At 39.3% G+C, this 22,131-nt stretch overlaps 1 protein-coding gene across 1 annotated transcript; it reads left to right on the top strand.

Moving 5' to 3' along the window:
- The first annotated feature begins 8,467 nt into the window (after positions 1-8,467).
- On the top strand, positions 8,468-21,905 carry LOC133616021 (protein lin-7 homolog C). The gene is made up of 5 exons (XM_061975003.2): positions 8,468-8,678; positions 12,831-12,949; positions 15,223-15,294; positions 15,393-15,602; positions 19,036-21,905. The coding sequence occupies exons 1-5, from the start codon at positions 8,642-8,644 to the stop codon at positions 19,201-19,203; spliced, it is 606 nt and encodes a 201-aa protein (XP_061830987.1). The 5' UTR covers positions 8,468-8,641; the 3' UTR covers positions 19,204-21,905.
- The last annotated feature ends 226 nt before the right edge of the window (positions 21,906-22,131 follow it).

Raw genomic sequence — 22,131 nt, 5'->3', positions numbered from 1 at the left:
TTATAGAAACAAAGTTGACAGTTGAAGTTAGCCAAATCTGCATTCATGACACGTGGTTACTTTGTATTTCATGCTTTACTATCACGTACTCATAAATCATGACTAATGAGATGTTTTCTACCAAAAAAAAAAATATTGCCTATTTTTAAAGGGAAAAAAACAAAAAATTTTAAAGTAATACATTTATTATAAATCAATTATCATTATTTATTTTTTTAATCTACTAATTTCCAGTGAATCTTGAATCTTTCAATCAAAAAAAAACATCAAGTGTGCTTGCAGTCATTCCCAGTTAATCGTCTGCATTTACAAGTTTAGACGAGTGCAAGTTGGCAATGGCTTCTCTTGACACATGCTTGAAGGCTTCACCCACCTGTATGTCTTTGTACATTAAAACCAGCAGCTGACGAGGAGTAAATCCCGCCATGAAGTCTTCAACAAAAGATCCTTCATCAGAGCTTTCATGCGGCGGTCCATACAGCCACAAAGATCTGAAGGAAACACCCGACTTGTATCTGGCTTGAAAGGTTGCGACAGCTTCATTCCCCTCGGTTTGTTTTCTTTCCATTATTCAGACAAAGGATTTTTCATACACTAAAAAAAATAACGCAAAAAAAAAAAACTTAAAAAAAAAAGACAAAAGTTCACATGTTTGTGTAGCGTGTGATACATTCTTGAAGGTAAGTTAAGATTATTTTTTTTGTATAATTTGGGAATCTGCTCAAACAAGCTGCTGCAGAAGAAGAGAAAAGATTTTCCACATTTGCAACCAGGAACCAGACGATAATCTTCAATCAAAAGGTGAGGACAGATTTATGTGACTACACAGAATTGCAATCACAAATGCATTATCAAACTAGAAAAGCACCCGGAGAGTGCAGACCTCCCTCCACCAGGCACTCTATTTCCCATAGTAAAAAAGTCCTGAATAAAAACGATGATCCGGATCACTCTCAAAATCTAATCACCTGTTCCTTTTACCATTTGTGACGGTTCCTGAAAGTTTAATCAAAACGTGCCCATAACTTTTTGAGCTATCGCGGAATTTAAAAAACGTTGTGGACACTCTCGTCAGTCTATCCTTGTCTCTGTGGGTGGAGGCAGGGTCGCAAGCATACACACACAGTAATCTAACGTAAGAAAATGTAGTAGAATTGACGCGATCAAGATCAAAATCAAATCAGCTTCCTCTTTTCTCATTTTAGACATTTCCTGAAAATTTCATGAAAATCTGCACATAACTTTTTGAGTTGTTTTGATAAGAAACTAACTAATTAATAATCACATTATAGGAAGCAAGGGTTCTCGTCATAATATGCTATAAATCATCACACAGGGCACCTCGGTTTTCGTTAGTAATCTGGTCCAAAAGGTCAGATAAAAATGGAATCTTATAAAAACCGAAGCGATGTTTACGCTTGAGATATAATGTAAATTCAATTACCTGTTTCAGACACTCAAAAATATAAACACAAGACACACAGCCTGTATACTTTGCTATGAATATTTTTGGAATTCAGTAGTGTTTCTTAACTTGTTTAATAAACTGCTGGCACTCACAACTTTCTGTCGCCCCATGTAGTCGTATTTTTTAGTAGTGCGCAATAAATAACAGTACAGAGATTGATCCAACAATGCATGAGATTCTTAGTTTGGGCACTTCATTATACGCGCGGGACAAGTTTGTTATGTGCAATGTTTAGCCATATGATAACTGAGACGATATATGAAAACGAGGGAATAATTTAAGCAAAAGTTGGGCGTACAAAAACCGAATCACCACTCTTTTGTGTAATTACTAGTATTTCATTTTCTCACCTTTTAATGATTTTGTCTCTTTTGTCTCTTCCAGTCTCTCACTCAGTGTTTGTGTGCTTGCTGTGTTTGTAACCCACAACCCTCCTACTCAGACATGTCACTAAGGTTGGGCGATACTGCAAATATCCGATACCAATTAAATTCAGGGCCAATATTTCCAATAGCGATATTTTTTCTTTTTACTCAAAAATCTTCAAACTTAATTAATGATTTAGTAATTTTTTCCATACCTTCATGATGATAATCATTATAATACGCAGGACAACATGTTAGGCATAATATATATATATATATATATATATATATATACATATATATATGGGTGTGTATTTTATATACAGGTATATAAAGTGAATTAATAGTACAATATATTTACTTTATTTTCTTAAATTGTTGTATTTATATAATGTTAATATTTTGGTGATACTATATATATGTGTGTGTGTGAATTTATATACAGGTGTGTGTGTGTGTGTGTGTGTGTGTGTGTGTGTGTGTGTGTGTGTGTGTGTGTGTATATATATATATATATATACAGTATATATATATATATACAGTATATATATATATATATATTTATATATATATATATATATATGTATGTATGTATATATGTATGTATATATATATATATATATATATATATATATATATATATATATATATACATGTATGTATGTATGTATAGTATCACCAAACCTATTTGTGAAAATATTAACATTATATAAATACAACAATTTAAGAAAGTAAAGCGAATATAATCGTACTATCAATTCACTTTATATAAAGTAGACATATATATATATATATATATATATATATATATATATATATATATATATATATATATATTTATATAAAGTATATATATATATATATATAAAGTGTCTATATATATATATATATATATATATATATATATAGATGGATACAAACACCTGTACATAAATACACACGCACATAATAATATATATGTGTGTGTGTATTTATATACAGGTGTTTGTATCCATCTATATATATATATATATATATATATATATATATATATATATATATATATATATATATATATATATATATATATATATATATATATATATATATAAGGCTGCAGCTAACGATTATTTTTCTATCGATTAATCTATAGATTATTTTTTCGGTTAATCGGTTAATCTATAGATTATTTTTTTCGATTAATCTATAGATTATTTTTCCTTTTACCGATTTTTTTTTTAATTTAAAATGAAGATGAAAAAATAAATGTAGGCCAGTTTTTTCAAAAGGCATGGCTTTTATTTACAAAAAAAAAAGTATGGCCACTCAGTTAACATTGACAACAACATGACAAAATATTCTGCAACAATGTAAACATTTAAAACTTTTAACATTTAACAAAATTAAAAGTAGCTTATTTGCTTTTTAATGTGCAAATATAAAAGTAAACATCCAGTACAAATCTTAATATTCTGCAATTGTATAAGCATTTCAAAAGTAAAAGTATTGCTTATTTTGCTTTAAAATGTGCAAAAATAAAGATAAACATCCAATACAAAAAAGTGCAAAACTAAATATTCTGTAACAACAGTGTAAACATTTCAACAAAAGTAAAAGTATTGCTTATTTGCTAAAATGTGCAAAAATAAAGATAAACATCCAATACAAAAAAGTGCAAAACTAAATATTATGTAACAACAGTGTAAACATTTCAACAAAAGTAAAAGTATTGCTTATTTTGCTTAATAACAACAATGATAGTATGATTAAAGTGAAAGTTAATTGTTCGTTTGTACATAGTATATGTAGCTGTTAATGTTGTAAAAGGTATTTGCACAACTAATTAACGTTAGCGTTTGTGACACGTCTTGTGCCGTGGGGTTCTTTCAGGACCGACAGACTGAACGCCAGACGGCTTTGCCAGGTTTACAATCTTTTAATTTTACACAAAATATTTTCTCTTCCAACTCTTTTCTCTTTCTTTCCTCGCTTTTCAGCTCCTCTTCCTCGCTCGCTCGTCGTCCTTTGTCTCTGGCTCTCCTCCTCTCTCGCTCCACATCAGCTTCACTCTGGCTCCTTCCAGTCTCTCTTCCCTCTCTCTCTGCTGCTCCCCTTTTCTTCAGCGAGAGGAGATTGGATGATCGTGCCCAGGTGCGCGATCGATTGCGGCGTCGCTCCCGGCGCGCCCCGCCTCGCCGCTCGCTCGCCGGCCCCGCCTCTCCACAGCGATAAAGAGGAGCGCGTCTTTGTAAACACTGAACAGGCACGCTAAACGCGCCTCTCAGAGCGAAACGGTGCTTTAGTTTATGAATTTACAACGCAGATACAAATGACACATTCATGTTTTTGTGTAATGATGACAACGTATACTCACGCGGACGATTGACTAGTTGATGGCGATGGCAAGAACGCTGTCGGTTTTCTTTTCAAATGTTCGTTCATAGCCGTTGTGCTGCTATGATAGGCAATTTCCGCTCGACACAGTGTGCATACAACAACAATATTAGGCCGTTTATTGAAATACTCCCACACTTTTGATGACTTTTGGCGTGGTTTTTTCCCCTCGCTCGTACCGTCTGCTTTGCGCTCCGCCATGACAGTAATGTTGTGTCGTTCGCGAACGATTCGTTCGAACGAACGAATCTTTTGAGTGAACGTACTGAACCGAATCACTTCATGAACTGATTCGTTCCTTTCTCAGTTCAGTTGAGCTCCGCCGCGACCATGCCGGTATGAGTGGAACTGGCGCATTCTGTGACGTCGGCGAACGACGCAGCCAGCTACTCATCATGGGGGCGGGGGGAGGGACTGAGCGAACGATTCTTTCACCGCGGATTAACGACATGAATCACTCAGTGAACGACAACGCTCTCGCTCTCTGCTCTGCTTGCCCCAATGCCGCGGGTGATTCTCCTCCCGTTGCGGGGATATGTTTCATGCCATTGGCATCCGCTCTCCATTCATTCTCCAAGCTAACGGCTAATGTTGACTCAAGCCACATGAAAACAAACACACACATTATCTCAACACATAAAGTTATGAGAGTAGAGGAGACAGAAAGAAAGTCAGTGCAGGGCAAGGCTGAGCAGCAGTGACGCGGGGGGTAAAGTATAGGGCAGGCTGTTTGAGAAGATTTAAAATAAAAATAATAACTAATGTATGTACATATACATGGGCTATTATTTATCTTGATTTTTATATTATTTAAGCTATTTATTTTCTTTTTTATTGCATATTTAAGTTGATATTTCCATTTTTATATTTTTAAATGTAAGCTACAGAAATTTTAGTTTTAATGTTGGCTTTTCTGCCACTTGGTTTAATATTTGTTTTGTTTTATTTAAGGTAGCCTATTTATTTTCTTTTTGTTTGCACATTTAAGTTAATATTTTCTTTGTTATATTTTTAAACGTAGGCTACAGAACATTTAGTTTTTATGTTGGCATTTCTGGCTCTTAATTTATTTGTTTTATTTTGAAGGTATTTATTTTCTTTTTGTTTGCATATTTAAGTTTACATTTTCTTTGCTACAGAACATTTCGTTTTTATGTTGGCATTTGTTAAGGGTTTCTTGATTTAATATTTGTTTTTGCACTAAACAAACGAGGCCTATTTATTTAACTGTTGATTGCAAGCATTTTAGTAGGCTATTACTATTTTTTTTATTTCCCACTTTTATTTATTTCTTATTTTCATTTCAGTGCAATAAAACATATTTAACAACCAAGACATTTAGTCACATTTTGTTTATTGGACAGGCCGGAAACGCACACAGTGTTTTTAAAAGTAACCGAATCTCTACAGCTGCAATGTCTGTTAATTTGCGAACGTCAAGGGGAGTCTGTCAGGGCAGAGAGCGATTCACGTCTGTCGCCCTCTGGCCCACAGAACTGTAGCTGCTACTGCAGAAATGATTCGGTGATTCGCCGACCTGCACACAGAACTGCTACTGCACAAGTGATTCGGTGATTCGCCGACCTGCGCACAGAACTGCTGCTGCACAGGTGATTCGGTGATTCGCCGACCTGCGCACAGAACTGCTACTGCACAAGTGATTCGGTGATTCGCCGACCTGCGCACAGAACTGCTGCTGCAGAAGTGATTCGGTGATTCGCTGACCTGCACACAGAACTGCTGCTGCACAAGTGATTCGGTGATTTGCCGACCTGCACACAGAACTGCTACTGCACAAGTGATTCGGTGATTCGCCGACCTGCGCACAGAACTGCTGCTGCAGAAGTGATTCGGTGATTCGCCGACCTGCGCACAGAACTGCTGCTGCAGAAGTGATTCGGTGATTCGCCGACCTGCACACAGAACTGCTGCTGCACAAGTGATTCGGTGATTCGCCGACCTGCACACAGAACTGCTACTGCACAAGTGATTCGGTGATTCGCCGACCTGCGCACAGAACTGCTGCTGCAGAAGTGATTCGGTGATTCGCCGACCTGCGCACAGAACTGCTGCTGCAGAAGTGATTCGGTGATTCGCCGACCTGCGCACAGAACTGCTGCTGCAGAAGTGATTCGGTGATTCGCCGACCTGCGCACAGAACTGCTGCTGCAGAAGTGATTCGGTGATTCGCCGACCTGCGCACAGAACTGCTGCTGCAGAAGTGATTCGGTGATTCGCCGACCTGCGCACAGAACTGCTGCTGCAGAAGTGATTCAGGTTCACGTACTGAACTGTGCTGACTGTGGCGCTGTGTCAGTCACTCACTGCCTGGTGTACTGCATGCACAGAGCTGTGTAGGGACTCGCGTTCACCCTATTTGCTGCTTCTCCCACGAATGTCTGCACTGTACTGTACTACGCACGCCCCCCCCCCTCCTTTTTTTTTTGGGGGGGGGGGGGGTGATTCGGTGAACAAATTTTTTGAAAGAATAAATTTAAGGAACTGATTCTAGTGATTCAGTACAGTCAAAAGAACTGCCGATCCCATCACTAGCACTGTACTGTACTACGCACGCCCCCCCCTCCTTTTTTTTTGGGGGGGGGGGGGGGGGGGGGGGGGTGATTCGGTGAACGAATCTTTTGAACAAATCAATTTAAGGAACTGATTCTAGTGATTCAGTACACTCAAAAGAACTGCTGATCCCATCACTACATGACAGTAGTGTGACGTGAATATGCGACGCGTCGACGCACAAAAACGGCGCCGACGTATTTACGTAACCGATGACGTCGACTATGTCGACGCGTCGTTTCAGCCTTATATATATATATATATATATATATATATATATATATATATATATATATTAGAGATGCGCGGATAGGCAATTATTTCATCCGCAACCGCATCAGAAAGTCGTCAACCATCCGCAATCCACCCGATCTAACATTTGATCAGAACCGCATCCGCCCGCCATCCGCCCGCACCCGCCCGTTGTTGTATATCTAATATAGACGATGCAAGGCATTAGTGAGGTTATAAAGCTTTTGCCTGTTAAAGAAAGGAGACTGATCCAATGCAGCACAGACATTCGCGTGCCACGCTGTCACGACCCAGACGCACACCAGTGCGCAATCACATGGGAGCCGCGCTGAGCGCACCTCCAAGCGCGTCTCGCTGCCGGCGACGGCCGGGTATGGGCCCGACGCTCCAGCGCCATCCATTTTCAGGGCTAGTTGATTCGGCAGGTGGGTTGTTATACACACTCCTTAGCGGGTTCCAACTTCCATGGCCACCGTCCTAGCTGCTGTCTATATCAACCAGGGTGAGCCCCACCCCTTTCGTGAGCGCACTGCGCGCGGAGTGACCCCTGTTACGCGCCCCCGGCAACAGGGGTGGCGGGCAGGTAAGCTGCGCGGGCGGAGCGCGTGGAGTGACCCCTGTTACGAGCCCCCGGCCACGGGGGTGGCGGGCAGGTAAGCTGCTTACCTGCTGGGCGTGACGCCGGCCGCGGCGAAGGCGGACGAGGCGGGGTGTCGGTGCGGTGGGCGCGGTGGTGACCCTGGATGTGCGTCGGGCCCTTCTCGCGGATCGCCTCAGCTACGGCTCCCGGTGGGGCCCTCTCGGGGGAAGGGGCCTCGGTCCCGGACCCCGGCGAGGCGTCCCTTCTCCGCTCCGTAAAAGTGTCCATCTCTTTTTTTTTTTTTTTTCTGTTGTGGCATATGCTGCAGGTGCCTGCTCGTTTTTCGTATGTGGGTAACAACATTTAACTATGTATATATATTTCCGAATTGGTTTAACTGCCACCCGCCTGAATCTATTTAAAATCTAATTTTTTTTATTTGAACCACTCGACCCGACCCGACCCGCGAATAAAATCTAATTTTTTTTAATTTCATCCGCCCGATCCGCGGATAATCCGCGGACTCCGCGGTTATGCCCGCAAACCGCGCATCTCTAATATATATATATATATATATATATATATATAGTATCACCTAACATATTTGTGAAGATATAAAGAAAAGAAAACATAATCTGTCAATTCCAGGTGTTGTCCATGGTTCTGAATTAGTAGGATCATTAAATGTACCTTTTTCCCCCCAGACAAAATAAATTTAACCCAATATTCTCCAAAATATAATTTTATTCAACTAACAATTTTAACACCAACAAGTTAAACTATGATTCCGATAGTTTTACACTGTTTGATTAATTTTGAGGGTTCTGGCTATTTGGCCGTTTTTCTTCAGTACTCCGTGAACGCACCATGTCACTGGCCGCTATAGCCTAGCCTGCTAATTTGGCTAATCTGATTTATCGTCTCGTCCCGAGAGCACGTAACGTCGGCCCAAGGCTTAACAATTTCAGCCCCTCGCCTCTTTACAGATTCACGCCATACCCGCCCGACGCCGAAGAGCCTCTTGTTTCGAGAATGGCGTCGCTTGGGGAGCCTGTGCGTTTGGAAAGAGGTAAAAGTTAATTGGCTAGCCTGTGCTAGCTTCGCAATGTTGTGTGGCGATACTTAGCTTACACTAGCATTAGCCACGTACGGATGCTTATAGTGAATATCGCTTTACGGTTTATTCATGACGTAACTGTGGTTTATGATCGGCGTGTGCTGGCGTCCATTGATAATGATAGTGACTGCTATAAGTACATTATTCTCCGGTACACGCCGTTACAAACATTGAAACCTAGCTAATTAGCTACCGTTTGCTAACTATCTCATTTGCTTAATGCTAACACCAGCGATTGTGGCAACGTTATATTTAGCACACCTCTGCGTTATTTACATGTCTGTTAGCTTGGATGAATTCAACACAACTGAAGAAGAACACTTGCAATGTCTTGCCAGGCATTCAAACGCCGACATTAGCCATTGTTAGGCCTTGCTGCTATATGGTTGGGGACAGCACATTAGTAAACAAATCCAAGATAGTAGGGTTGTAACGGTATCAAAATCTCACGGCACGATATCATCACTGTATCAAGGCCACGGTACAATAGTTATTGCAGTAATGTATAAAACAAAAATGCCTTAGTGTGGAAAATTAAGTGCAACTTATGTTAAGGGTAAACACATGAGCTGTAAATAAATACAAACCTGTGTAATCCTATGTATTGCTACTAAGAGTTATTTTCAAAGTGCAAAATCTCCCCCCCAGCCCCCTCAAAAAAAACGGATTAACTTGCTGGAATATAAAGACAATATAACATACACCCATTAACGTGGATGCATATGAAAAAGTGCAATATATTTATCTGTACAGTAATCTATTTATTTATATCTTTACCTTATTGCTCCTTTATCCTGCACTACAACTAGCTAATGCAACAAAATTTCGTTCTTATCTGTACTGTAAAGTTCCAATTTGAATGACAATAAAAGGAAGTCTAAGAACAGTGAAGGAACAGTGTTTTCAGAATCTTAATCAGAAATACTTTAATAATCCCAGAGGGGAAATTAAGATTTTTCAACACAATCCCATTCAAGAGCAGACAAACATTACAGGGAGACAGAACAGGATCGCTGACGGGTCTGCCAACTTCCGGCGCCCCTTACAAAAAAGGTGAGAAACAGGTAAACGCTGGGAAGGGAAGGGGGTGAGAAAGAAAAAAAATCAGTCTAAGGCCCCGTTTACACTAATCTTATCCAGGGTAAATCCCACCTAACCTTATGTGTGTCCACACACAACAATGCCACCGTTTAAGACCCCCTGCCCCCTCCGTCTGCAACAACAATGCCACCGTTTAAGACCCCCTGCCCCCTCCGTCTGCCGGCGCAACACGACCTAATACGCATGCACGGAAAATGCTCATGTCATAGTCACCTCCAGTGTTGCTTTGTGTGCAAGTTCTTACATTTAACTTAACTGAACAATATCCAGTGTTGTGGTATTTCAATTGACTGGAGTTCAGTGTGCTGTGGGACCTATTGTAGTGAATCACACCTGAGCCATCATAAATTAATCAAATCTTTATTAGACACGTAAACAATGTGATAAAGAACATTTTACATCAATCAAACTAGGGATCTAGATATCTGGTCAAGACACTCTTCACTCTTTTGCCTTCACTTTCATTGTCCATTCGTTTTTGGTGACTTTATGTACTCTGGACCTAGACGTTGAGTCTGTGACATACATGGCGGACAATAACTGATAGTCTGCTTTGCCAGTCCAAAAGCATTCGCCGTTTTCCGTAGTTAGTCTTCCATCGACGGCCAGGTAATACAAAGCACACGCTACTTTTTTTATCACATCCACGGGAACTCGTATTCTCGTTGAGTCTCCTTCGACAAATGGACAAAGTTTTACGCTAAGTAGAATCACAGCTGACTTGGACATTCGAAAGTTCTCTTGTCGTCTGAGAAGTGTTCTATCCCAAATAGATGCAATCGCTTTCTCTAAAGGTATTAATGTGTGATTTCCACAAGTGTCTGTACAGACGGAAGGAGAAACACAGGCATGTCTGGATGTCTCGCCTTCATATTTCCAGTGGTTACCTCCGAGTTACGAAACCGCTTTGTTATGAAGCTGTCTGTGGCGTGTTCTTTCTGACGTCACTTCCTGTGTGGGGCGTGGTCTTTCTGGCGTCACTTCCTCTCCGAACTCAGTTTGTAAACGATCAGTGAGTCCATACAAAGCTAAGTGCCGAAGATTCAAGAAATACATGGCGCACTTAGCCGTGAAAAAATTTGTCCAAGGGGGGGGATTTTAAACGCTGGTTTAGTGTTGCTGAAATGGGGCTTAGGCTTCTCATGTTGCTTGTATTTCCGTACCAAGCCGATCGCGGTCTGCCAATATCTTCTGCATATTGTATTTTGCAAGTCCATCAGCCCATCCATCCATCTTCTTCCGCTTATCCGAGGACGGGTGGTGGGGGCAGCAGCCTAAGCAGGGAAGCCCAGACCTTCTTCTCCCCAGCCACTTCGTCCAGCTCCTCCCGGGGGATCCCAAGGCGTTCCCAGGCCAGCCGGGAGACATAGTCTTCCCAACGTGTCCTGGGTCTTCCCCGTGGCCTCCTACCAGTCGGACGTGCCCTAAACACCTCCCAAGGGAGGCGCTCAGTGGCATCCTGACCAGATGCCCGGACCACCTCATCTGGCTCCTCTCGATGTGGAGGAGCAGCGGCTTTACTTTGAGCTCCTCCAGTATGACAGAGCTTCTCACCTATCTCTAAGGGAGAGCCCCGCCACCCGGCAGAGGAAACTCATTTTGGCCGCTTGTACCCGTGATCTTGTCCTTTCGGTCATAACCCAAAGCTCATGACCGTAGGTCTCCTTTTTATTTTCCTTGACTGCAAAGCCAAAACGGGTTCCAAATGTCTGATTTTAACATTGTGGGAGGATCCAATATCTAGAACTTTATGCTCTGCTTCTCTGTGTTTCCTGCCATTTTTTACTGAACTGCGCTGCACAGGGGTTTATGGAGAAATGTGGTTTGATTCTCAGACCAACTCACTCAGTAGTGCCAGAAAAAAACTACACTGGCAGATGTCACACGTCACAGTATTATTGTGAGAATTTTGAAACCGCATTACCGCAGTAGTTACAATACGTTACATCCCCACAAGATAGCATAGTTTCGTTCAATAAAAGCTGCAGTATAAAATGCAGTGTTGCACAGATAGTAATATTGCAATTCTTAAATAACTCTTAATATGGTGGCATACATATTCAGTTTCCCTGAAGTGCAAAGTAATGCAGTTGTACACCTCACAAAATATAACATTTTAAACATAAGACATATACAAACACACAATATGATTGTACCTTGAAACAATATTGGTGTATTGGATCAGGGCTTGGGCATTTTATCCCTTAGTAGCAAACTGTATTACTACTCAGTGGCCTAGTGGTTAGAGTGTCCACCCTGAGATTAGTAGGTTGTGAGTTCAAACCCCGGCCGAGTCATACCAAAGACTATAATAATGGGACCCATTACCTCCCTGCTTGGCACTCAGCATCAAGGCTTGTAATTGGGGGTTAAATCACCAAAAAATGACTCCCGGGCACGCCCACCACTGCTGCCCACTGCCCGCCTCACCTCCCAGGGAGTGAACAAGGTGATGGGTCAAATGCAGAGGACAAATTTAACCACACCTAGTGTGTGCGTGTGACAATCATTGGTACTTTAACTTTAAATAACAAAGAATATAAGCACAACACAGCAAATATATACACCATAGTAAGAGTTTTCCTTTTTGCAAAGGGATACAAGTAAACACAACTGATTGTTTTTAATTATTTATAATGCTATGGAAGTCAAAACGTTGTCGCTGTCCATCTCCTTTACCCCTCTGCCAAAAACTGTTTTCACTCCTCATTGCCATTACTCCTTTCTTACCCACATTTAGTCTATACATTTTTATGTACTCATACTTTGTAGTTTCAAGTAGCAGCAAACGTATTGTAGACACTTCATAACCACAAGAGCCAAAACAGTCGCAGTGAAATGTCACAAACTGCAGGTAAGAGCTGTAGAAAGTTAGCCATTTGACCAGCCAGCTACTAGCATGGAGCATTATTTTCCTAGTTCATAATATTGAACCCAAAATGAAGATGTTTAAATTCATCATTAGTTTGTTTTGATGTGTGTTTTGTTTTGTGTTTTTGACAGATATTAACAGGGCCATTGAACTGCTTGACAAGCTCCAAAGAACGGGGGAAGTTCCTCCTCAGAAGCTGCAAGCCTTGCAGAAGGTCTTACAAAGTGAATTCTGTAATGCTGTCAGAGAAGTAAGACACTCTATGTTGATAATTTATTAGGTTTTTTTCAATCATATGAAGTATGTCTAATCGCACCGTGCTTTGGCCCACTCCACGCCTAAAGCACGGCACGTTTGGCTAGAGTTAGCGCGCTGATCCGTGTCAAACACCGCACACTTCCAGTCCTCTGGCACAGTTGTTAGACGCCAGTGCAATGGACGATTCCAAATATCCATCCATCCGTTTTCTACCGCTTGTCCCTCTCGGGGTCACGTTGGTGTAATATACTAAAATTATAATCAACGCATTTCAGAGACCAGCCCTTAAGTACGCTTTGCTGCATTCAAGGTACACAGTTTACTTTATTTCACTGGTTTTAGTTTTGAATTTAGTCTCTAAAATTCTATACTCTCCTTCCCCTACAAAGCCTCTTGTACAGATGTAACATTATCAGGGTGTTGTTGTATTTGCTCAAAAAGTACTCATACACACTTACAATCTTTTTTTCTTTTTTTTTTAATACATTAAATAAATAACTACGCAATACACTTTCTTGGCAGAAGAAACATGTCATATTACTGTTTAGGCTACTTCGGAGCCATATTATTTTCATTTTAGTGTTGAATATGTTTATCTTCTTCCGTTTGAATTTGTACACGTTTTTAGTGTTTTTTATTTTATTATAAAACAAATAACGTGGGTACCTCACGTCTTATTCTTTCCAGTATCGATCGATCTCTTTAAGAGAGCACAGCTTGTCAGGTACAGTGTACACAATTAAATATATTAGTTGTCAGAGAACAATGTGTTGGTACAAGTTTAGATTTTGGAATGTTGTTTCTTAATGGGGAAAGACATTAATGTCTCCTGTTTTCATGTTAGCATGTAAGCTAGCTAGCGCTAGCTTGCTTCCACAATAAATGAGCAGTGTCACCAGTCCTTAAGTTTATCAGTGATATCAATTACAGTTTTATGATCATTTTAATTTAAAACGGTAATACTGGCCGTGGGTAGTGTTACCGCTGTTTATCATTACCTGTTTACCGTTACATCCCTAGCATGGCGTGCAGCCGTGCACCCCCCAAAACATTTGGGCAAACAGTCAAAAGCTGTCTGATTGGTCAGCTTGTAGAACGTTATTTGCTGTGCAAATATGACTTGTTCAGAGGGCCATCAGCCAACTTTCACAAATGCCTTTTCCTCTGATTTTGCTTCATTTTCAATACAAATGACTGTTCTAACACTGATTATTTCCAACTGCAACAACACTCTCCTTCTCTCTGTTATTACAATTCTTCACTCTTTACGAAGGAATCTAGCAAACTTGTAAAAGTTATTCAACATTGGTACACATGATTGTATAACAGAAGTAAAATACAAAAACTAAAAGTAATCCAAAAATCAATATGCACATGTGTGTGTCCACTGCCTAGTAAGGACATGCCATTTAAAGTAGTTATTGACAGCTGCAACTTTGCAGAAGTACAAGTGTTTAGATGGACAAATGATGAGGGTTGAGCAAGAGCATCGATAAGGACCGGGACTAATATTTTGATTCTACCAGAATCATTACATTTTTAATTTCAATTTCCGCCAAGTATGTGCCAAATATGCGCCGCACAACGAAGAATAAATAATAGTTGCCATCTATTATCTTTAAAGGGGACATCTTGTCGAGGCAATAAAGGGGAACATTCATCAAAAAATAACTCTTGTCAGCGCCCTTATTTAAACCGTGTTAACTTTTATGATGACCCTGCCTATTCAAAAAACAAAATTGAGAACCGTTAGGAATCGGAACCAGAACTGTTCAAATTCAAATGATGCCCTACCCTACAAATGATTCATGGTGATTCCATTTTCTGCAGGATATGGAGATTAATTTTGGCATATGGTGCCATCATGTTACGTGTATGTTGACTAAAGTTCATGTATGTTATATGGGAACTTGGCTATTAGGGTGGAAATGACATGGTTTTCCTATTTAAACATTTAAAGGCTTTGTGTACCTGTTTTGGTTTTCTCAATGCAACGTTTGTATAATGATTTAAGCGTGGTGACGTGTTATTTTTTTTGTTTTTTTTTAAACAATGCGTTGATAACTTTAGTATTGTAAGTCATTTTCATATCGTTTCATCTGCACCAGGTGCGAACTTATAATGCTTTTATGAGCGATGGAGAACAAGGTAGTACCAGATCTATTTGTGTCAAGTCATCACAAATAAATAACTATGGAAAACACTGCCTTTGATAGTTATTTTGGTTTCTGAATCCTATGACATTTATCAAACTTATTTCATTAGGTGTACGAGCACGTGTATGAGACCGTGGACATTAACAGCAGTCCTGAAGTCAGAGCCAACGCTACAGCAAAGGTACTATCAAAGTATACAAATGGAATAATAATGATGATGTTTTTGTCTTAAACCTCATATTTGTTGTTTCAGTTTGAGATTGACTTTATACTTTATAGGCGACTGTGGCAGCATTTGCAGCCAGTGAAGGACACTCGCACCCGCGTGTTGTAGAACTGCCCAAAACAGAAGAAGGCCTGGGATTCAACATCATGGGTGGAAAGGAACAAAACTCTCCCATTTACATCTCACGGATCATACCGGGCGGCATTGCCGACCGACATGGTGGCCTGAAGAGAGGCGATCAGCTTTTGTCCGTCAACGGTGTCGTAAGTTCTCTTTTTCCTTATGACGCTTGTGAAATTTTTTAGCAAGGCGACAAAAACGTTCTGCAAATATTTCAAGAGAAATCTTGGTGTCGTTATTTGTGTTAGCATTTGAACTTTTTGTCATTACATTATGCGTTTTTACTCTATTTTTCCATTCTGACTGACTAGTTTATCACGTGCAATCTTTGAACCAAGACAGTATACGAAAACCTAGTCAAAATTTTGCCAAAAAGTTTTGTTTAAAATCGAATCATATGAAAAGTGGGATGTACAAAAAACCAAGGTACCACCATATGTGTCAAAAAAGTTTAATATTTTGCAAATGTTATTTGATTCTTAGTTCAATTTAAAATAAACAATTAAAGGTTTGGCAAGTTTTAAGTTAATTTGCTGATTGGAGCTCAAAACTGCAGTTTACAATATTCAACAGTCAATTTTTCACATTTTGTGAAATCCTGAATTAGTTTTTTGTTCATTAGTTGTGAGCTGTAATCATCAAAATTATTAAGAAATGAAGAAACACATTTTTTAAATATTTTACTCCATGTCGTGAATCTATTGAACAATGGTGCCTAAACATTTTACCTCCAAGGGCCAACGAAAAAGTGCGCTAATGGGCCGTGTGCCAAACAGCCATTTTAGGCGTAAAACACAAATAGCCGAAATGTAAATGACAAAGTTCCTTTAATTTGTGCAAATAGCGATGAACAATGAAAGGCTGCCTCTCGCTAAATTGGAGCCCTATGCAGAATTTTATTTGGTGGACCACCCTCCCCACACACATTTTTTCACACTTTCTTTGTATTTATGTGAAAGATGTTTATACAATTTCTCTCAAACTTGAATTTAATTTATAGCATGTTTTGGACTAAAATGATTTATTGGAAAAAAAATAGTTGTTCAATAATTAATTTCTCAGTACAACATCACAAATTTGTAACATAAATTTGCAAACCTAGCTTCTTGCCACCACCATGCAAGACGAGTGAATTAGGATAAGATAGACTTTTATTCATTCCACAATGGGAATATTATGTGGTTGCAGTGCAGATTTTTACATACAGTAACAAAATTAAAACGTAATGACAAACAAAAAAATAGTTATAACTAGGGATGTAAAGATATCAAAATCTCACGATACGATATTGTCATGGTATTAAGGTCCATCCAACCATCCATTTTCTACAGCTTATCCCTTTCGAGGTCTCGGGGGGTGCTGGTCACAATACGATAATATTAACGTATACTCCCCCCATAAAAGGCTTTGTAAAAATGCCATAAGGTGTAAAATGAAGTGGCAGGAAACCCAATTACTGTAATTGAACACAAACATACTGTATGTTCTAATCATATTTATTACTACCAACATTTTTTACTTTTTTGTTTGAAAAATGCTGTTTCGCAGAAAGGTTACCTAACAATGTAACTTTTAATAACGTAAATACTTTACAAACTGATAGCGTCGCTGGCTTCAAATATCTTTTCCGGGTGATGGTTTATCACTTAGCTTCTAATATTACTCATATTCCCTGCGGTCGTTCTCCCACCGAACGCTTTCCTTCCGCGCATGTGTCGTCGTTCGAGATGTAGGTGGTGCGCTTTGCAGTACACAGTCTTTATAACCTCCGCACTGGACACAGCATTCTGCGATGTGTCGTTTATTTTCATACCGGCCATTGCAAAAGTGCCAGAAAAAAAATACATTCACAAAGTTTTTGTTTGATACCGTCACATGTCACTGCGTTATTGTGAGGATTTTGAAACCGCAATACCGCGGTATCTACAATACCGCCACATCCCTTGTAATAACTATTGCATATTGGGCAGTAAAAAAAAATAAGTGTAGTTTTGCACAACAAGAAATAAAGCAGATCACAGTAATTACATAAGTGTGTTGTAAAGTCTTATGGCTTTGGGTAGAAAAGACCTGCGGTGGCGCTGTGTCCTGCACTGTGGCTTTTACAGTCTAATGCTGAAGGAGCAACCTTTCCTTCTGGTCGTTTGAGGTGGAAACACATTCTTGGAGCTTGTATGACGCGCCCGCCCGCTGTACAAAAACGGCAAGATCCAGACTGCGTTTTGTGTATTTATTAGAAAACACTCCTTTGTATTAAACAGGGCATTAGGATATTGTGGCGTAAACAGAGCTTATAAAAATGTGGTCAACAAAGGTATGGCAAATCAGTCCTACCATCTTTTCTATTTCCTCCTTTGCACAGGTGAATGTTAGTCCTTTAAATACTTCCTGTATACGTATTAACAACCCAGCACTTCACTTCAACCCTACAAACACACACCCACACACGGCTTCCCAAAACATTAATACAAAGCCTCCAGTGTCGTGCATGAGGTGAGAGAGATTGGACATTATAGGGAGGGGCGGCCCTGGATAGATCAGTATGAGTATGTATTAAATACGGAAAGCCACCCTTTGGCGCACCATACAAAACGATTCGGCTGTAGAATACGAGAGTTGTGCTTTTGCAATTGAACTACTGAAATAAATTCACTTTTCAAAGATATTCTAAAGTATTGAGATGCATTAGCTGGTGAGCAACGAGGGTCCATGCAGTGTTCACACTTAATCATACAAACTGCACGCATACCAAAGTTTGACAAACCAAAATAGACAAGTAAGAACACAGCCTCAATCTTAGAGGTCAGAGAAATAATCGTTTTTCAGATGTATCGCAATTCGGACATGGACAATTATAAAATCGATTGGTAAACGTCAATAATCGATTTATTTATTGTAAATAAAGTAATGCAGCCAGTTCTAAAATTTGGCTGACTGCAGCGGGTCACTTCACCGAGAGATCCGAACCGTTCTTTTATTATAGGGCACTTATAACCCAGTTTTGCACACATTTCCATGAGTTTAATAAATGTGATGGGGATTTCTTATTAGAAATGCACTGTTTTTAAAAGTTGCAAGTGATAGATGCTTGTTTAATGAAACAAAAAGAAGTGTAAAACTGCATCAATATACCTAGATTAAAGATACATCAATAATCGATATTTAATCAAATCATAGCTCCTGAATCGTAATCGTAATTGAATCGTGAGGTGGCCAAAGATTCCCACCTTTACTCAGTCTACATATTTTTGTTTAGCCAATCACACATCTGGAATTGACAGTAACAACATAATGATTGGACAGCCAGCATTATTGGAGAACTGTACCAGATGAGCTTGTGGTCAGCAGACAGCATGAAGTCACAAATGTAATGGTTTGTAAGTAAGACAATCTATTTATAGTCAACCCTTTCTCTTTAAGTATACGTATGATCTCTATGTAGCAACTCTAGAGGTTCATAGAAATTCCTGATATCAGGACTCATTTCGTAAAATGTCAGGTGCGAATGTGAGAAGACATATATTACCCTATCACAGTCTGTACAGTGTCCCTTTTTAATGGTTTTCTTTTTTCTAGAGCGTGGAAGGTGAGCACCACGAGAAAGCCGTGGAACTCCTCAAAGCTGCTCAGGGCACGGTGAAACTGGTCGTGAGGTACACCCCCAAAGTCCTCGAGGAAATGGAGTCACGTTTTGAGAAAATGAGGTCGGCGAAACGTCGGCAGCAGAACAACTATCCCCAGTAGGGTTGTTTCATGTCGACGCCAGCTCTTATGACTCTCCTCCTCCAGCCTTCAGGCCATCTGTTCTGGTCTCTTTTTCTATATTCTCACTCAAAAAAACATTTTAACCTACACACACACATAGTTTTAGTACATCCACGCGTGCTATATGTTGTACTTCTACCATGTTTTGCAGCGTTTTAAATATTCACCAATGGTTACTGTACCCGAAGTCTAAATATGGCCACCAATCAGAAAACCCTTTCTTCCTCTTGCTGGGTTGTCCAGTATTACAACTGTGACATACTTACCTGCTTCTTAAAGCAGTGATTGAAGGGGTTCACAGTTTGGTTTGCTGAGATTTCACTTCACTCGCACGTTGTGCATTACTTTAAAAACAAAAGGCAATTTGAATGTGTTCTTCCACAAAGGTCTTTTAACAAGGAATGGTGTTTGTTAGCAATTTTATTTAATTTTTTACAAGCTCTTACAAAGCCTGTTACTACTCTTTTCAGTTAATCTCATTAGAAATAGTACATAAAAAAACACAAACGTTTTTAACACTATAAATGTGCACAATGAAAGCAGTGGGTATGCCGTGTGGAGGTTTTGCTGTGCCACACTACAGCAGTGTGGAGACACATTCAACTGAATATAAAAGATGGTTCTTTTGTTCCCAGCAGTTAAAGCATGCCCTATACCGAGCACAAAACATCCATCATGCACACACACGCTTAACAGCTGCACTACAGTAGCATGTTTGTTTACACTTTGTTTTAGGCTCACGGTGTGTAAAATAGAGCGTTTAATTATTCGTGGTCTGACTTCCTGATTTTAACAGACGTGCGGCATCGCAAGATAACACCATTCTCAAAAAGTGCACAAACCTTTTACAAGGCGAGAGTTGGTATCAAAGTTTCATTCAGTGAGACATATTTGGGAATTTAACTTAACATGACGTCCCACTGGGGTGAGTTTTTCCTTGCCCTTATGTGGGCACTGTACCGAGGATGTCGTTGTGGCTTGTGCAGCCCTTTGAGACACTTGTGATTTAGGGCTATATAAATAAACATTGATTGATTGATTGATTGAACATGAACCCGTCTTGGGAGTACTTTGTAATGTAATATTTTGTGTACGAATACGCAGTTGTACTCAATCGCTGTATTTTCTGTACATGCTTAGAAAACCCCCGTCATGATGATATGTTAACAACTCAGTGCTACCACGTGACCTTTCAGTCAAATACCTTAACCTCCTCAGACCTAGTAAATGTTACATTTATTAAAATTAAATATATAAATGAGTTTTTTTGGGGGGGGTGCAAAAATGTTTTTGCTCACTTTTTATGCAATGTCTACTTTCACAGTGGACAACAATATCTGCGGTAATGATATTTTTGTAATCCATCTTTTTGTGTTTATACAACAGGGAAAAACATTTTAATAAAACAAACTGAAATTATTTACACTTGCCAATATATTTGTAAAGATAATTGTATTAAATGTAGAAAAATGTTGCTTGAACTTCAACTTTTCTTGGGTTTGGCATTTTATAAATATTGTGCCACACTTTTTCAGTCATATTTGAAAATTATAAAGCAGCTTTTCGTCTTGGTTGCATTTGTGGCGTTAACTATCTTACTTCTCTGGTGGCCCTAAGTCATGCTAGCAGCCATTTTGGGAAGACCATTTCATTGAACAAACCCTTTGCTCAGCACAACCCTTTTTATGCCTGTATGTGTTGTTTGTAGCACTAGAAATATGGTTATAAAAATGTATTGTTGGGTCTCAGGAGGTTAATTATCAAAGACACAATGTGACATGAAGGAAAACCATGTAACAAGTTGTTACTGCACTATGTCTTACTTGGATATTTCCCAATGTCGTGCAAAGAACGTCACAAGATGTACAAATGTTGACTAAGTGTCAAAGTGAAAAACATAATACAAAGTAACTATGCAAAGTATTTTAAAAGAAAACTGGGGCATGTAACCTCAATTGCTGCAAAATAGATTGTTTAAATAAGAATGTCAAGCAGAATGTGTCATGGCCTGTGTGAAGTCGACACACGTTCAACAAGCACAGTTAAATACAAGTAACTTTATAAATGCTTGGGCCTTCACTTTTAATGTTAATTAATTAGCTGCAATATCCATGTTGATAACAAGCCATGTTCATGAGGCATCAGGCGTGTGTACATAATCTTTTGGGATATCCTAATATATTTTTAGCTTAGCAACATGTTAGATTTCATGCTGGCACGCATTGTAACCCACTGAATGTCTCTGTGCATCATCTGACGTGGTTGCAAAATGTTGCGAATCACCCTTCAAGTCTTCGTGTTGGGATGGTCAATAGAGTATTTTTTATAATAGCTTTCTTTTTCAATTTTTCTAAGTGTTTTTTGCTAAGAAAACAAAAGTCCAAGGGTCGATGTGAGTTTGCGCTGAGGCATTTTTGGTTGGTATGACTGTGCAGACAAACTTGGCCTACATCAAGGCTCCCTTCTGAGATCTTGACTGATTTTTGTGCTCCTTTTAACTCCAAGACCAAACCTGCAGCATCTTTGAAGCTTTTGATAATGTTTTAAAAGCTATTTTAGTCTGTGCTTGTTTTTTTTTCTTTATCTGTAGATTGTGCTGTTTATTTTGTTTTGTTTTTGTTGTTGTTCATGTGGAATGTAAAATGTAGTAAGTAATAAAAGTGAAAGCTAAATAAACCTAATTTAAGTGTGACACCTTTTTTCTTTTATTTAAAAAAAAATGTATCCGATTTACCGGGCTGTAAAGCGATATTTAAGCCGCACCCACTAAATTTGAGAAGAGCTACATACTTTTACATATATTAGATGCACCAGATAATAAGTGCCATCTTAAAACTCATTTGTATACTCTAGCCTTTAAATAGACCCCCCTTTTAGACCAGTTGATCTGCCGTCTCTTTTCTGCTC

Source organism: Nerophis lumbriciformis, linkage group LG15 (genome assembly GCF_033978685.3).
Source record: "Nerophis lumbriciformis linkage group LG15, RoL_Nlum_v2.1, whole genome shotgun sequence".
Classification (NCBI taxonomy): domain Eukaryota; kingdom Metazoa; phylum Chordata; class Actinopteri; order Syngnathiformes; family Syngnathidae; genus Nerophis; species Nerophis lumbriciformis.
The sequence above is the reverse complement of the archived record's forward strand: the minus strand, read 5'-3'. Positions and strand labels throughout refer to the sequence as shown.

Bases quoted from the DNA above. Each gene is read 5' to 3' on its own strand.
- LOC133616021 (XM_061975003.2), top strand. From the start codon at position 8,642: ATGGCGTCGCTTGGGGAGCCTGTGCGTTTGGAAAGAG. The intron at 12,950-15,222 runs GTAAGACACTCT...TTATTTCATTAG, and splicing joins TCTGTAATGCTGTCAGAGAA to GTGTACGAGCACGTGTATGA. The intron at 15,295-15,392 runs GTACTATCAAAG...TATACTTTATAG, and splicing joins GAGCCAACGCTACAGCAAAG to GCGACTGTGGCAGCATTTGC.